This window comes from Actinia tenebrosa, unplaced genomic scaffold (genome assembly GCF_029948245.1).
Source record: "Actinia tenebrosa isolate PJP-AT-01 unplaced genomic scaffold, QUT_ActTen_1.0 PGA_scaffold2__45_contigs__length_23673736, whole genome shotgun sequence".
NCBI classification, from domain to species: domain Eukaryota; kingdom Metazoa; phylum Cnidaria; class Anthozoa; order Actiniaria; family Actiniidae; genus Actinia; species Actinia tenebrosa.
The window spans coordinates 7,577,394-7,595,156 of NW_028292579.1; the positions used below are offsets into that span (position 1 = coordinate 7,577,394).

The 17,763-nt window shown below is 35.8% G+C and overlaps 1 protein-coding gene and 2 long non-coding RNA genes across 3 annotated transcripts; 1 reads left to right on the top strand and 2 right to left on the bottom strand.

The window, feature by feature from the left end:
- Positions 1 to 919: 919 nt before the first annotated feature.
- LOC148909129 (uncharacterized) lies at positions 920 to 7,574 on the bottom strand. The gene is made up of 5 exons (XR_016120549.1): positions 7,442 to 7,574; positions 7,163 to 7,273; positions 3,527 to 3,703; positions 2,578 to 2,724; positions 920 to 1,399 (listed from the first exon to the last, which is right to left on the bottom strand). It is a non-coding gene; the product is annotated as an uncharacterized LOC148909129 (long non-coding RNA).
- Positions 7,575 to 8,768: 1,194 nt separating this feature from the next.
- LOC116299103 (rhodopsin, G0-coupled-like) lies at positions 8,769 to 12,459 on the top strand. Its single transcript, XM_031707738.2, has 2 exons — positions 8,769 to 9,666; positions 11,249 to 12,459. The coding sequence occupies exons 1-2, from the start codon at positions 8,972 to 8,974 to the stop codon at positions 11,580 to 11,582; spliced, it is 1,029 nt and encodes a 342-aa protein (XP_031563598.1). The 5' UTR covers positions 8,769 to 8,971; the 3' UTR covers positions 11,583 to 12,459.
- A 687-nt stretch (positions 12,460 to 13,146) lies between these two features.
- Positions 13,147 to 17,454, bottom strand: LOC148909130 (uncharacterized). Its single transcript, XR_016120554.1, has 2 exons — positions 15,456 to 17,454; positions 13,147 to 13,435 (listed from the first exon to the last, which is right to left on the bottom strand). It is a non-coding gene; the product is annotated as an uncharacterized LOC148909130 (long non-coding RNA).
- Between the last annotated feature and the right edge of the window lie 309 nt (positions 17,455 to 17,763).

Genomic DNA, 17,763 nt, shown 5'->3' on the forward strand with positions numbered 1-17,763 from the left:
GTTTGACAATCAAGAAAATTCATCTGTACTAGTTGAGAAATATCCATGATTAACCGTATAAACGTTTGAGACAGTACGACTGCAGTTTTGACAGTAATTTATTGATAGTGTGACTGCAGTGATCAAGACTCTAGTCGAGTCAAAAGCTCAACAAATGTCTTTCAAAACCAGTTGTACTGTGTCCCAAAAGTTTAACGTTCAATCCTCATTAATTAAATCTTGTTTCTTCGCCACTTTGCGCGTCTAATTTTTACTTCTTGGAGCAAAACAGTACGCCGCACCAACCGTTTGATACCAGTAAATTATGCGCATAAAATATTTCCTTTACTTCAGTTTGAATAAGTGTTTTCAAGCGTAGAATAAAAGAATTACCCGAGGGAATAACACGTGACTAAACTAGACAGCGCCCAAAGAGGTCAAATACATGACGTCATATTTGGGTGAATATGGGGGAGACCCGTGCAATTTTTATTTCTGTAATTTTTAATTCCGCAAGCCCCAAAGAATCTTTCACTTTGAAAATGCATTGTTCCAGTTTTTGCTTGTAATCTTTTCAAAGTACTAGTGTTTTGTGTTTTAGTCACGTCGTTCCCTCGAGTATCGAGTATTTCTTTCACAGAATCAGCATTCTTTGTATTTTAATAAAGCCTCTGCCTTTATTCAATCAGTAATGTTATCCGTTCTTTATATTTGTGTCAATCCCTCGAGTATTACTAATTATTGAACAGTCACAATACCCTGAATATGAGCAGAACAGGAAAATACGAAAGAAATCACAGCTTTTCTCGTAGGAATGTGTGGTATTTCTTTTGTGTTATCCTGTAAAACTCCGTTCAAGATAATTTGGGAATGACGAAGAGGCTCGTATAGTAACGACTGACATCTTTTTTGAAAAGTATTTTATTAAAACTCACTTTATTTTGAAATCTTTACAATCATTATTTATCTATAGCTCAATCTCTTTTTCTCTCCTTTCGCTCAGCTTTTTACGTCTTATAGTTTAACGTTCTTTTCCGTTTTTTTTTTCTTTTTCTTTTTCTTTTCTTTATGTTTTCTATTTCGTCTTTCACACTGGTTTTTACTTTTTGTTCCCTAACGTTATTTGCCGTGTCTTGTTTGTCACATTTTCTTTACTTTTTCTTTTCATTTCTTTTTCTATATTACTTCTATTTCTTTACCTATCCATTCTAATAATACTCCTCTTCTTTCTATTGGTCTATCTTTTATTTGATCTATTTATATTATTTTTCTATACGCTTTCTTAACTTTCAGTAAGTAATTCAATAACACTTTTTCGAGTCTCGATTCTCCGTCTTTTTCGGCTCGGCTCTATTCACACTTTTCTTCTCTTTACTTAATTTCTTTCGTGGTTGCTTCAGCCATCCATCATGCCGAATACCTGCAGAGATTAAGTGCAACAACGGATTAACACTTTTTATCAGGAATACACATATCTTATGATCTTCGTTGAACAGAGCAGTTGGTATTAGAACATGTTTACATGACGTTTAAGGGGGTCTTACCTATTTACCAGTCACGGTTACTATAAGAAAAATATTAAAATCTCTAAGAGCCTTTTCTTATGTTTTAGCTCAAACATAAAATCAATTTGTAAAATGGATCGATGACTGTTCTGTGATGACGCATACACCTAATTTATGACGTCATATTTCATAAAAAATTGAAACCAAAATTTTGATCCAAAAAATGAGCAAAATAATAGCTGAGATAAATAGGAACAAAGCCAAAGGTTTTACTCAACGTTAAGCGATTTTTACCGTTTTCAAAGATAACGCTTAACTTTGTTCCAATAAGCCTTTTCATAGTTTAAGAATCGATTCCACTGCGCATGCGATTTTATCCCGAATTTCTCCCCTTCTTTTGTTTAATGAGAACAAAAGAAGGTTTAGACAAAAGAAGGTGAGAATTTTGGGATAAAATCGCATGCGCAGTGGAATCGATTCTTAAACTATGAAAAGGCTTATTCATCTCGGCTATGATTTAGTTTATTTTTGTGTTAAACCGACACGTTTTATAAGTCAAAATTTTTTTTTGAAATAAAATATGATGCCATACATTACGTAGTGATAACGTTATCACATATCAGAAAACCGCGATCCATTTCACAAATTGGTTTTATGTACGAGCGTAAAACATCGGGAAAATCTCTTAAAGGATTAATTATTCCCATAGTAATCGTGGCTGGTAGGAAGGAAAGATCACCCTTAAAAGGGAGTCTCTACTGCTAGGTTTTTTTGCAGAGACACGTTTTATGTTGTTCCCTCTGAAGGCAAGCAAAATACTTGCCTCATCAAAACCAGGGTCACCCTCCCTACTTGTGAACCTGATTTACGATTGACTAGGGTACACAATTTAGATAAGACAAACAGTATTATTTAAATATGTAAGCACAGTTGACCCCCCCCCCCACACACACACACAAACACCAATAGAGTAAGATGTCGGTAATGACACAAGACACCGAAGGGGAACCATTTCTTTATATGAATGTAAAGTACCGTTCACTGTTGATGGGAGGGGTGGGTGGATGCAAACTGTTCATGTACTGCCTCTTACCTTTTAGTGGTAGTTAGTGTAAATGTTGGGGTGAATGCTTGATGCTTCTCTTCTGTGGGATTTTCTCCTTGTTTTAACCTTTGGATCCAAACAAATAAACATCCTTCAAGTCTGCTATAATTGCTGTCCTGTGCTATTGTGGTGACCCTGACACAAAAAGAACATCATATCATAAGAAATGTTAAAATAATATTGTAAATTCAGTGTCGAATTTGTCAAATGTACCTTCCACTCTCTATTTATTTTCAAAGGTGGGAGCATTGAATCCCTCTTCCCAAAAAACGTCTTGAAAACTTTTGATCATTCTAAAATATTAAGCCCAATAGACCCCCCTCCGGTAAAGACCAATATTATAACCTATTCAAATGGTAATCCATTAAGCTATTATTAATCCATACATCTAGTATTCTATTCATAGCCAAACAATACGCTGTAACCCAATTATATCCAACCAATCCAATGAAATACCATCCATCCATCCAATCCAACGAAATACCATCCATCTACCCAATCCAATGAAATACCATCCATCCATCCGATCCAATGAAATACCATCCATTCACCCATCCAATGAAATACCATCCATCCATCCAATCCAATGAAATCGTATTAGAGGGCCACAGGTTTGTTAGCATATTGCTATTTAGTGCTACCCTCAGTAAATAAAGAGTTTATTATTATTATTATTATTATTATTATTATTATTATTATTATTATTATTATTATTATAGTACCATCCATCCATCCAATCCAATGAAATACCATCCATTCATCCATCCAATGAAATACCATCCATTCATCCAATCCAATGAAATACCATCCATTCATCCAATCCAATGAAATACCATCCATCCATCCAATCCAATGAAATACCATCCATTCATCCAATCCAATGAAATACCATCCATTCATCCAATCCAATGAAATACATTGATGTCCTCCCTCTTACCTCTTAGTAGCAGATTTCGTAAACTTGTACATAATGTGATGTGTTAGTATAAATGATTGTTGCTTCTCTTCTGTACTTTGATGGGTTTTTTCCTTGTTCTTCAGTACCCTCTGGATCCACACAAATTAACACCTTCTTTAAAGTCTGCTGTTATTGTCCTGTGCTGTAGTGGTGACCCTGTCATTAAAAATGAAAAAATAATATTAAAAAATGTTAAAAATAATTTTAAAAAGAAAAACTTATGAGAAATTAGTAAAATATTTTATCCATCCATTTATCGTTCAAATCCTATCCACTCCCATCCATTTGTCCTCTCTCTCGCTATCTATCCACCTATTCATTCCATTTATGCAATCCAATTTAATCATTTTCCCATTAGCCTTTTTTTTTTTTTACATTTATCCATCCATCTATCCATCCGTGCATCCATGTATCCATCCATCCATCCATCCATCCATCCATCCATCCATCCATCCATCCACCCATCCATCCATCCATCCATCCATCCACCCATCCATCCATTCACCCATCCACCCACCCACCCACCCATCCATCCATCCATCCATCCATCCATCCATCCATCCATCCATCCATGCATCCATGCATCCATCCATCCATCCATTTATCCATCCATCCATCCATCCATCCATCCATCTATCCATCCGTGCATCCATGTATCCATTCATCCATGCATCCATCCATGCATTCATCCATGCATCCATGCATTCTTGCATTTATCCATTCATCCATCCATGCATCCATCCATGCATCCATCTTTGCTTCCATCCATGCATCCATGGGCTTCCTGTATGAATAATATCCTAAAAAGTGTTTTTGTTACACGAATAACTTACTTGAAAATCTAAAATTCGAACATTCATCTCTAACGATGAATAATTTCAGTTTTTTTACTATCATAAGAATGAGACAAGAACGTGTCTTAATTCGATAATATAACGAGTAGTGCTATAGTATTTTGTAGCTATATTCTCTCCAACTTGGTTGAATGTTTTTTACTTCAAACATTGGCTTGTATTCTGATTTAAATTTTATTAAAAATAAATAACTTTTTTAAAACTTATAACAAAGAGAAAAACAAAAATATAATCAAGAAGACAGCGGCGAGTAATGAAACATCTTGAAAATCTACTATTATTAGCGAATTTTGATTTTTAGATTTTTCATTAACGTCTAAGTGTTGATGAGTTTTATTGCAACTTCGTTTTAAAAATAATTTCATTTATAATTCGTCGTGTTAATAGTTCCAATTGAGCTTAAGTTGAAGGTTGTAGTCATGAATAGGCAGATGGCAAATATCAAAAGATAACACATACTTGGTTTATCTATTACCTATCTATTTAATGCAAACACGAAAAATTTTATCGCTAACAAGTTCGTTTGAATGTTAACGAAAATGGATACCGAGTCTTGTTAAGGTACGTATGCGTGCTTCAATATCATTGACGTACACCTGTGTAAGAAACCTTTGTCGGTTGAAGATCTGAAATGAGCGGTCTGAGATTAAACGGAATGTTCGTATTTTCATGTTTTCTGGCTAAAAAGAAAACGAAAAATCACATTCCTAACTTCAAGTTAACGCTTGATATTCCAATCTAAAAGAAAATTACGTTGTTTGACTGCTAATATATTACATTTTGCAGCATCTCACTTCTGTTACTTGGTCTCAGATTTTAGATTTCAGATTTCCGACCGACGTTTTTTGAAATAGATGTATACAAGAAGGACCTTCAATGTATCTTATACTGTAGAGATATATTTCCTTCGCTCATGCATAAAATGGAGTAATTAACCTTATCATTATTCCGTATACGTTATCTATATTGTTTATTTTTTCACTATCCTACTATCCACTATACTATCCAAAACGCAAAATGCCATAATCACAAGGGGAAAATAATGAATTTCGCGATATTATTGTAAGAAGCTTCACTCAAGAAAATCGTCAAGATTAAACCATATTTCCAGTGGCGGATCCGGGGGGGGGGGGGGGGGGGGGGTTCGAAGGGTTCCACGGAACCCCCCTTGAAGGTTTGATCTTTTAGGTAATAGAAATATATATCTTATATAAATTTTGCTTAAAAGTATCCACAAGGATAATGTTGAACACGAAATGATAAATATTTGCTGTTATAATGTTTAATTTACCTTTAAGTTCTGTTACTAGATATTAAATTAGGTGAATAGAGCCAATTTTTTTGTCAGACATCGACTAAACAAAAGAGAATTATACACAGTTTAAGAAACGGAACCCCCCTTTGAAAAATCCTGGATCCGCCACTGATTTCGGTTTGGCTTCTTTTAAGATAATATTAAGAACTCTCCTAACACGTAACTTAGAGAAATCAATCGCTCTCTCAGTCTCCTCTTATCTTGGCTTCTCTTTCTTCCCTTCTATTTTGTTCCGTTCCGTTCCGTTCCTCTTTGCTCTGCTCTGCTGCGTTCTGTTTATCCTGCTCATTCTCTTCTCTTCTCTTCTCTTCTCTTCTCTTCTCTTCTCTTCTCTTCTCTTCTCTTCTCTTCTCTTCTCTTCTCTTCTCTTCTCTTCTCTTCTCTTCTCTTCTCTCCAACCATTCGCGACAAGAGAAAAACCATTTAGCCCCCAATACATGACTAAGCCACAAGGGATTTGAAACCTATTCACAATAAAACTACATATTACAATGACATCCCGCAGACAATCAAACGTTATTAGCTGAACAGGTGTAGGTCGTCTCTAGTTCCAATTCACGTACTAATTATCGGCAGCTTAAACTTAAACAACAAGAAAAAACAATATTCATACAGAGAAAAAAATCCCGGTAAGAAATCGTTTTTTGAACGTCAGCATTTGAGAATAGATCACTGAGAGACTTGAAATCTTGGGAGATACCGGTTTTTTTGAAACCAAATGAAACCATATACGTAACCATATTTTGAATATTTGATGTCATTTTTAGCATTGTTTTCAAACTTTGGGTTTTCTTTAATTCGCTTTTATTTCCGCTTTCACATGACATTCACTGAAGTGTTGTGGACTTCAAGAGAAGAGTCTTCTTCTGGCTTATAATACCTCTTAATACCACTTCATCTTATATTAATTCTATATTTTTATCTTCCCGTATTCCTATATTCTCGAGACTCCAATGCTGTGCCTCCTGTCATGGCTGCCATCACGAGTTGGTGCAAACCTCTATATTTTCCCTATACTCCCATTATTTCTACATTTCTATTATCTCCCATTATTTCTATGCTTCCATAATCCTATATATATTTTCATTTTCCGATATTCTCATATTTCTACTTTTCCGTATTTCAATGTCCTTTATTCCTATATTTTTCATTTGCTATATTTTCTGTATTTTCATCTTTCCGATCTTTTTATTTTCCTAATTCTATTTCACAAGCACACACACACACAAAATAATTTCTTTAATTTTGTTTGTCCCCCTTAGGTAAGAGAAGGAATGGCGTACACAATTTACATAACAAATTTAAAATGCTTGGTCAATTGCAAATAATTGAACTTGAGTTCTCTTTAAAGAACGTCTGCTAAAACAACGTGTTCTAACGCCCTCAAACGTACTCTAAAAGCATCATAATCCCCAACTAATTAAGGGGGGAAAATCATTTACTTACTTCGCGTGGGGTACCATCGATTTTTATAATGTACCGTGAGTTTTCCAAAACACTTCGCAATCGCCGGTTTTGAAGACTAGCTTTCAGGTTTTGTAGACTACGACAGCTTCACTGAAAGGAAGACATTCAGGATATAATTGACTTTATCTATATTTGCGTGGTGAAGTGTCACACATCTTGGAGGAGAGATCTTGAATTAGTCAAGACAAATTAAATGATTGTTGTTGTTAGGAGCAGATAATATATAAATATAAACATATATGTATATTCGAGGCTTACCCTCTTCAACATGCAGTATCTTTGTGGCTAAGAAGATCGTCATAATCTGAGAAAGACTTTGGATTAATAGCGAACATGGACTATTAATGGGATCTTGTGAAATAGTGTGTGTAAGTATACGCAAGTTTAGATATTGTCTGCACTGATAGAGAAAATTATTAGTTTACTGTGTTTTTTCTTCTTTTTTCTTTTCTCTTTTTTAACTATTTCTAATGTTACGTTTGAAGAAAGCCTATCTAAAATAGCACTTGAAGAGTAAAACCACCTTGGTTGATCTTAAATTAATTTATTGTCTTCCATCTGTCTTTCCGAGTCTTCTGTCGCGCACTTAAAAAATAGAATCAGATGAGAAGGGTTAAAACGCGACAGATTAAGTTTTTGGTTTTGTTGTGCCTCACTTGAGTTAACTTTACTGGTTTATATAATGTCACTTTTTTTGAATAAGTTAGTGAAAACATGACGTTTGAACAATGCATGTACTGAAGACGAGTTGAATTGGCCAGATAACAAGTTGCTAACTTAAACCGGAACATCTTCAAACAATTACTCGAGAAAGAAATGAGATGGTAGGTTTATATATGATCTCTGAATATTACAGAATTACGACTGGTGCTATTGTCAAATCGTCAGGATTCTTTTTATTGAATGTATGTGTAATGTTCTGGGTAATAAAGCCTTCCTGGTCTTAAAATTCATTTTATCGTTCCTTTTTTTCGTTTCTTTCTTTTATTTTTTATTTTATCTACTTATTAATTAACCTTGCCCTACTTTCCTTTTTCTATTTCTATCCTAACCAACGTCATTGTCTCGTTTCCTTTACCACATGTCAATCCCCCTTGACGTGATCGTCTTCCTTAATGAAGCTTTCAACGCGCTCATGAATATTACGAGAAATATTTTATCCTGTTAGTGCAGTTTTCGTATGACTGTGAAAAGTTCACGGTACGAACACGGTCGTGACACAGCAAAGGATACGCCAGACAAATCACATTGCACGAGAATTTACTCTCCATCCAATCAAATACCCGGAACACGGCATAAACACGGCGCGGACACGGTCACGCCAAGATCACGGCACTTTTAGACCAATCATTTTGCGCGTGAAAAAAATCAGCCAATTAAAATTCTAGAAAGTATCACGGTCACGGCACGTCACGCTTACGGCACTGAGCTTTTCACAGTCATACGAAAACTGCTCTATTAGACCATCCGTGACCACAGTCTATAAGAAATTGTTCATTAGACTGAAGAATTGCCTGTACCAAAACAACGCATTGTGATATGAAAACTCCTTGGAAATACATTAGAGAGATGATAAATAGGATATTGAATATCCGTGAATTTGAGCCTATACTAAAATAACTATTGTTTTAAATCAAAAGGAATAAAAGATGAGACTAGATGGCAGGAATACTTCAAGCTAGCTTCACATAATTATCAGAAACAATAACTAGGTTCTCAGTTAATTCCTCGCCAGATTTACCAGTTATCTCAGGACATATTGAACGTCATATTGCTTTAAGATCTGATATGAAGCCATTGAAGATGAGTCCTGTGCCAGTAAGCCCATGCTGTTCTTTTCAAACCACTCCAACGACAACCTTCCAGAATACGTCTACGCCTCCATATCCGCACCTTGGTGAGTTCAACTACCTTATATATGGTCTGGTAATGTCATTCATTCTGTTTCTGGGATTCTTTGGCAACGTGTTGACCATCATTGTGCTACGACAGAAAGAACATCGCAAGAAGATGATCGTACCGTTCATTATCAATCTCGCTGCAGCGGATGTCTTTATCGTGGTTTTTGGATACCCCATCGCTGTGTCATCTATCTTGTCCAAAGACTTTATAACATTAGAAAGAACACGGTGCAAGTGGTCAGCATTCGTAAACAGTTCCATAGGTATTGCCTCCATCATTACTTTCACAGTAATGAGTATCCTAATGTGTCACTCCGTCACCAACAAGAAAACAACACGAAGACATTTTTCGAATAAGACCTATGTGGTCATGATGCTGGCAATCTGGGGCTACGGGATTCTCACATCTTGCCCACCATTGTTAGGATGGAGTACATTTGTTCCCGGATTTGGCGGGATAAGTTGTGGTCCAAAGTGGGCGTCTAACCAGCTAGAAGATCGTGCGTATAACGCGTTTTTGGTCTTTACTGGATTTGTCCTGCCCTTAATCATAATCATCACATGTTACTCCAAAATCTTTAGGTGAGTTAAGAAACAATATTCATATATATTTTATAAGAGGCCTTGGACATACAGGGTCTTTGATCCTTGCTTTGCCGTTCACTGCAAACATAGTTTAAACTATGCTGCAAACCACCTGAAAGACAGTGGCGGCGGAAGGGGAGGGGTGTCAGAATGTTAGCGTTTGATCATCAAGCAACCTCTTTACAGCTTTATTAAATCTGCTACTATCTATTCAACAAATGCAATGCACATGACGTCGTTGCCGCCATTTTCAAGATGGTTGAGTTTGTTGGTTGAGTCTTGGTTAAGTGAAAAAACTTGTCAATGAATTCTCTTGTTATATCAACCAACATGGCCACCGTGTCTTTTATTATTTCGCTTCCTTGAAAACAAGCGAACCAGCAGTAAAAAAAAATGAATACCCTGAAAATTGATTACCCCGAGATACATGACTATCAATCGGAAGGCAAATATGCCCATATTGATATGCCCATATCTTAACGAATGGCTTCTTTAAATGAATCGGAGAAGCGAAATAATTCATGGCTTGCACTTGTTAACTGCCTAAGGGCAAAGACTTATATATCGAACTTATAAATTTCTAAAATTGTTCTCGGAAATTGTTGCCCCCTATCGTGAGCAGCTGTGCGGGGCACGGGAAACAGGAGGCGAAGTGAATTTTGGATCTTTAATTTAGTCGAGGATATAAAGGTGAAATAAAATGAGAAGACATTGGAGTATGAAAAAATAAATTAATCTTTTTTGATTAATATAAAACTCTGGTCAAGAGTATGTGCATGAAAACTTGAAACTAATAAGAAAAGATCAAATATCGAAGGTATAGAAAATGGAAAAATTGAAGCTACACCACAACCGCACCTCCACTACACTAACACAAAGAATACCAACAACGACAGCATTACCATATTCACCACAATAACCATCAACTCCACAAACAAAAGCAACCACAAAAATACAAACAAGAACACTACCACCAACATAAACAGCACTGAGAAAAACAACACCACCATCAAAAGCACTACCACAACCAACATAAACAACACTAAGAAAAACAACTCCACCACCACCAAAAGCACCACCACCACCAACATAAACAACACTAAGAAAAACAACTCCACCACCACCACCAAAATCAACAACAACAACAACAACCACAATAACAACAACAACACCAAAAACAAGAACAACACCACCATGAAACACAACAACAACGTTCAACAACAACACTGGTACCACTACAAAAACCGGCACCACCACCAACAACAATCCGCCATCAGCACACCACCTCCCACCTCAACCAACATCACCAAAAACATCAACACGACCACCACCACCACCACCACAACAACAACAACAACCCCATTACCACCACTACCACCACCAAAAACAACAAGAAATATATCACCAACGAAACCGCGTTTGAAATCAATAGCAAGCTCATGGTGGAGGTTTTCATCTATCTGTTCTCCGCTTGCGGTAAACTAATACACGAACCGACGTTTTGCCAAGGCACGAGCCACTGGTGGAAAATTTGATATTAATAATATTAAATAATATTTCATTCATTGGTTTTTTCTAGGGTTCTGCGTATAAAGGATTACTCCAGTAAGTCTAACAAGCTCAGGGAAGCTTGGCAAAGATCTCAGAAGAAAATTGTCCAAATGATTGGCTTTTCTGTAGCAGCATTTATTTTCAGCTGGACACCATATTGTATAGTGAGTGTTGTGTCAGCTATCAAAGGAAAAAATGACCTGTCACCCTTAGAAGCCGAGATACCTGAGCTGATGGCTAAAGCGTCTGTTATTTACAATCCTTTTGTATATACTATGATGAATGCAAGGTTTAGACGGTCCCTTAAAATACTTGTTTTCCGAAGCTTGAAAATTGAGCAAAGGGAAGAGAACTCGATATGATTTGTATGAGTGTGTGAGGAGATGGAGTTTGGAACTAAGTATTGTTGGATAACACTGATGAAGTAGCGTCATTTTATAATCAGCACCAAAATGCTTTACGAATTTTTGTTTCTTATTCAAATCTGCATTCCCTCATGAGAATAGTAAGACATCTGTCGCTAATTAACTGAAAAGAAAGTGTGCAAGGGATTCTGGGAGTGGTAGTAAATGAAGGTATGATGCAGGTGGCCTATTTAGTAGAGGAAGATGAGTTCAATTAAATGACGTCATTAGGCAACTTAAATTGACTAATAAGCTAAAATAATTAACCTATGAATATCGTCTAATTTGTTATCCCGAGCTATAAACAGTCAGTAGCTCATTAAACCTGTGCTAATAGGTCACGTGGACATTACCCGTTCAAAGTCTAATATTAATTCTTATGATAATATTATTTCAGCGTCGAGTCAATTTTGTACATATTTACAAAAAATATCTACTATAAAAACAATGAAATGATGTAAAGTGAGTAAGTATCCCATGACAACCTTTCTTTCCGCCGCCATTTTGTCTACTGTACACGCGTAAAAGGCTTTGAATTTGAAGCACTTACCTCTTCTCACGATCCAACCGCTGCTCCAAGAACAACAGGCTCTAACTGACGTCATTATTGGTTAGTACTCTGATTGGTTGATTATTTGTTAATACTCTGATTGGTTGAGCGTATTCTCGAGGCGCATTCCTATCGATCATGAATGATCGCAAGCAACGCAATCCATGAATGGCGAAACTTATCGAGGAGGACTAGGTTTGAGAACACATAGACACAGGAAACCCAAGCTGAAGAACTTGGGCGACCTGTGTTTTTTTTAAGGAGAATTCCCATAGATTGAAGAATAGAAAAACAAATAAATATAAAATAAGCAAAAGCATAAATATATAAAAATAATTTAGACTGCAAGCATTTCTTTGAGTCACTATTCCGCTATATTCGCTGTTAATATAGATGAGGGAGGATTTGTAATGAGTACAATACTCCATTTTACAGTTCGATTCAGTGACCATGAATAATAGTTCCTAGTGGAGGCTGGAGTTTCTGCGCATAGCAAAAATACAGTTTATCATGAGTGGTAACTACAGCCTTGGCAAGGAACAGTTATTATTTGTGGTCCCTGAATGGAACTGTAAAAAGGGGCATTAGGAGAGGGAGCTTAAGAGTAAGGCTGAAAAACACATGCGACCAACAGTGGCCAAGGGAAATAGATCGACTTATTGAACAAGAATTTTGTGTTTCATTTACATTTTTTCTTTATGAATTCAAGCTTTTAAGCCTTTTGGCTCATCTTCATATGATATATATATAAATTATAAATTTATAAATTTTTGGATTTATGAATAATAATAATAGTGTTTAAACTTGCATGAAATAATAATAATAGTATAAATGATAATAATGATGATAATGATGATAAAAAGAACTAATTCAGGCCTTTGAAAATGAATGATGGAAGACTTGAATTATAGCTAGTTGTGTGGCCAGTCATGACATAATGAAATAAGGAAGAAATGGAAGCACAAAACATAATCAATGTTACCTTTTCTTTATTCAGACGATAAGATATTCTCATATAAATTTTCACATCTCTTATGCACTTTCCATATAATTTGTTTATAAATAATACTAAATATTATCTTTGCTTTGCAACCTGTAAATGCAGATGTTTTTATAAAAAATGCTGGTAAAAAGCATAGTGATTTGCAATTACACTATAGTGTGATTTTACTTGCAAAAAACATTACTTGTTGATGTGTTGTTCCTTACTCATGCCGCTTATTGTTCCAGTCAACATGGCAGCATGCCGCATGAGGAAGGCCTATTAGACACAGTAGAAAACAACAGTAAATAAGATTGACAAGCCTTGACAAACCATTATTCAAATATTTCACTGGGTTTAATTAAAACCACTCTGTCTTTAAAACACTGTTATATAACTTACACTATTTAGTCCTAAACAGCACTGACTATACAATTATAGATATTGTGCTTTTTAGCGGACAATAAATGAAATACTGTTTCCAAGTGCAGGATCTAAAATAATGGCTGGTTTATTGTTTTAGCTTGTTTCTGGCTCAAATTTACTGGTTAAAATGACTGTAAGGCAAAGCTTTGACCAGAAAAGTTATAATTCTCGCCAGACATTGCATGATTAATGGCCATTATTTTAAGCCCTGAAGTACAATCACTCTAAATTCTGTGAACTTTGTTTTGTCAATACCTATGTAATAAATGATGATACACCAGTTTTTGAACGCTGGTATGTAACAGGCCATTCAGATAGTTGAATGAGCCATGGTTTTTCCAGGATATTTGATATTTTTCATCTCAAGATAATCACCCAGTCTCTAGTTAATTTGTTTTCAGCTACACATTTTTTACGTATCTCTTGAAAAACCATCCTCAGAACCCAGGAGTAAAATAGTCCTTTCACAGTTCTCTGTGTCATCTTGAATGGTAGCCATGCCATTGTGTAGTTCCGGAAATTATCCATACCCACCCCCCAGAGGAATTTGGAGTTTCCGAAGAGTGACGGGGTCAGAGAAAGAACAAAAATTACGGAGTTTGTATGAAAGAAAATTGGAATTTCTGGGGGTAGGGGGGGTGTCTTATTGCAAGCTCATTTTTCGTCTTGCTTCAATGCAAAGGCACAGTTACCTTTCCAGATGGTGCAGGGAACTGTGAAGGGGTCTATTCTCTTGTTGATTTCTCACTAGCAGAGCAAAAAAGAAGCAACAGAATTTTACATCCCAAGGATGTTGAAAACAAAATTTTACTACATGTAGTACTCAGAGACATAAAAGGACCATGGAGAGAAATGAAAAATGGGAGGCACAGATTGGAAACTATGGTAGACTAGGATGAAAAATTTTGCAACTTTAAAAGGGTTTAAAATATGTGGGGGTTAAAATCATCTTAGCCCCTTTTCTCACAGTCCCTCTACAAATGTACACCATATCCAACAGAGACTTAACACCAAGGACTGAAACCACAAAACCACTTACAATTCGAGGACTATTCAAGAACTCAAAAATGATTTTTCAAGGAGTATGATTAGCTTACTATGCCACAGTATTTGCATGACTTTCCAAGTAGTTTCCATTATCCCTCATAAGAGGGAAGGAACTCCTGGTTTATATTGTATTTTGCAAATAGTTGTAGGCTGACAGACATGTAAACATATCAAAAACATTTGGATGACTAGATCTAAAAACACAGAAAATGAAAGTCAATCAAGAAACACCATGGCTTAAAACCATGGACAGTCAGTCACCAGTCAAGTTCAGCAGCCAAATTAGTTTTAGCTCAGTTTCTGGCTTAATGTTATTGGTCAAAATTATCAGTAAGGCAAAAAATTGAAAAGACCATATTCTGACTAGACACTGACTGATAACTGGCTGTAATTTTACGCCCTGAAATGCTACTACATATTTTCTTCAAATAACACCTTGGTCTACAACACTGTGTTTGGATAAAAGATCAGCAAGAAGAACAATATAATTCGAACTTCGACGTAATTAATTTTGGGATGGTTTTGATTTCTGAATGAACCTTTTAGATGTCAGCTAAGATTTTCTTACTCTGAGATATTTTTTTCGTGATTTTTGATATTCTACAAACTCAGTAGTTACATAATGCACTATGACATTTGTTTATTGCTGCTGTCATTCAAAAAAAAAAAAAAACAGTAAAAGCAGTAAAAAACAATTTCACAACAAGCCGTTGAAATGTCTGAGTTTGCAGAATATCGAGAGAGAAAAAAACAAGAAAGTTTTGGGTTAATTTTTGCAGTGTTGAGAAAACATATGATCCTCGGTTTCTAAGAATGTCATACTTACATTAAAGGAAATTATACTTGTAATTCAAGAACTGTTTTAATATGATAGGGACAGGTAGGTCTGAGATCTGTTCTAGGCGGTTACGACTTAATGCTTCACGTATCACTATTCGGCATGAGTCTTGTAAACTTCTAACATTTTCTGAAAATCAAAATTTGAGATATTATGTCATGATTAAGTCAAAGTTAAATGTTAGTCTTTCACATCAAACAGTTTACAGTACCACCACATTCTAACTTAATTCTTAAATGTAAAGTAAAGCATTTTTTATAATCCTATGGCCTGGGGTATAGTCATGCACATGCAAAGCCAGACACAGTCACAGCCAGAGTGATAGATGCATGTCAGACACAGGCAGCTGTTTGTGACAGTTTGCAGTACCAAGACATTCTATTTTAATTCTTAAATAAAAAGTAAAAGATTATTTGTAATCCCATTGTCCTGGGGTATACTGATGTCTCTGCAAAGCCACCTCCTCTCACTGAGGTGACCTAGATTCGATTCCCAGACTCTGTGTCATCTGTGAGTAGAGCTCTTTGTTGGTTATCACCTGTGCTTCAAGGGTTTTTCTCTGGTTTCATTTTTTTGTCTCCCTCTGCAAAAATCAACTGCTAAATTTAAATTAGATGTATCAGTTCCCTTTTCAAGTGCATTGCAAAACCTGAAAGACTTTCTGTCCACTATGGAGTGGTGAATCCAATTAGCTTTTAGATTTTAGACAGTCACAGGTAGAGTAAAACCAACACATTCTAGATATCTTTTCAGAATTAAAATTCTTAAAATGTGTCAGAAACAGCAACAGTAACTAATAGAGGTATAAATACCATCGACTGTCTCTCGTTTTCTCACTGGACTCTAATGATGACTTCAGCTCAGGTTGTTGAAATGTCAGTCACCACCAACAACAGTCTTTCTCAAGACTACACTCACATTTCACAACAAACTCCAACACCAGGTTCAAACCATTTACTCTTAGTAACTAATACAGAGTCTCCTTTGCTTCAAGGGTTTTTCTCTGGGTTCTCCGGCTTTCCTCCCTCCGTAAAAATCAACTTCTAAATTCCAATTGGAATTTAGTGGCAAGAAGATCCACTCTGTGGAATCCACTGTTAATGCCATCATTATTATCATTATCATCATTATTATCATTATCTTAATTCAAGCAGCCAGTTGTATATGTAGTCAACAATTAGTAAAAATAATGTTTCAATTCACAGGGGAAAAAAACAGATTCCCAAATTGGGAATTGTTGGGAATTTCCTTGAATTCCCAATTCGAACACCAACGTTGGGATTTATTGTTGGGAATTTCCTTCTAATACCCAATAGAAAACAAAATTCCCAACAAACTAACATTGGGAATCAGTGCCACGTTCCCATTTTCCTTCTCTCTGGGTATTGGATGGGAATTCGTTGGGAATTCAAGGAAATTCCCAACAAATTCCCAATTGGGAAATCTCTTTTTATTTTCCTGTGAATTATTATCAGCAGTAAACACGTTTGAATGCTAATTAGGTAAGCTAGATAGGGCGTAATTTCGTAACCTACCAGCATGACAGGATTAATAATATATACAATCACTTAAACCAATTATTAATGTTCTTAAGATGCAGTTTAAATACTTGGAATGTTTGAAATGTCCTTGAGATGTGATTAATTTAAATGTTCTTGCAATGTTCACTGTGCAGCTTAATACCGCTTTCTGCATTCTAAGTAATACATCTTTGTATCTTGCTCCAAAGATATTCTTCATCTCAGGCTCCATCTCTTTAGACCATCCTCCAAGAGCGTCCAAAATGAGGTTCACTTGCAAGATCGTGTATCCTGGGTGTTGTTTTGTGAGCTCAAGTCTAAGTGCTCCATACTTCTTCGTCTTCTCTTTGTCTTTCTTTCTCGGTTGTTAACCCACGGACAGCTCATTTCCACCATGAGTACTTTCTTGTTATTGTGGTCGATGAAACGCGCGTCCACACGGTTAGATCGTACATACATGTGGTCAGCATATATATTATTATATTATTATTATTATTACTATTATTATTATTATATATATACTTTTTATTACTATTAAATATAAAGAGTTTGAATTCAGAATTAAAAGGTGTGTAACCACTACTTACTTGGACACTGGCAAGGAATTTTACACAGCCACTCTCAGTATTGTTTATTTACACATCATTTTGCGAAATTCCCAGTGGCGTTAGTCCTTCATCATTGAAAAAAAAATTAAACATCAGCACCGAACTTAAACCAATAACTTCGGCAAGGATTGCGTTGTTCATCATGCGCCAAATGTAAAGGAGCTCTGT

Excerpts from the sequence above, each read along its gene's own strand:
- LOC116299103 (XM_031707738.2), top strand. The coding sequence starts at position 8,972 with ATGAAGCCATTGAAGATGAGTCCTGTGCCAGTAAGCCCATGCTGTTCT. Across the intron at positions 9,667-11,248 it reads TGTTACTCCAAAATCTTTAG|GGTTCTGCGTATAAAGGATT; the intron begins GTGAGTTAAGAA and ends GGTTTTTTCTAG.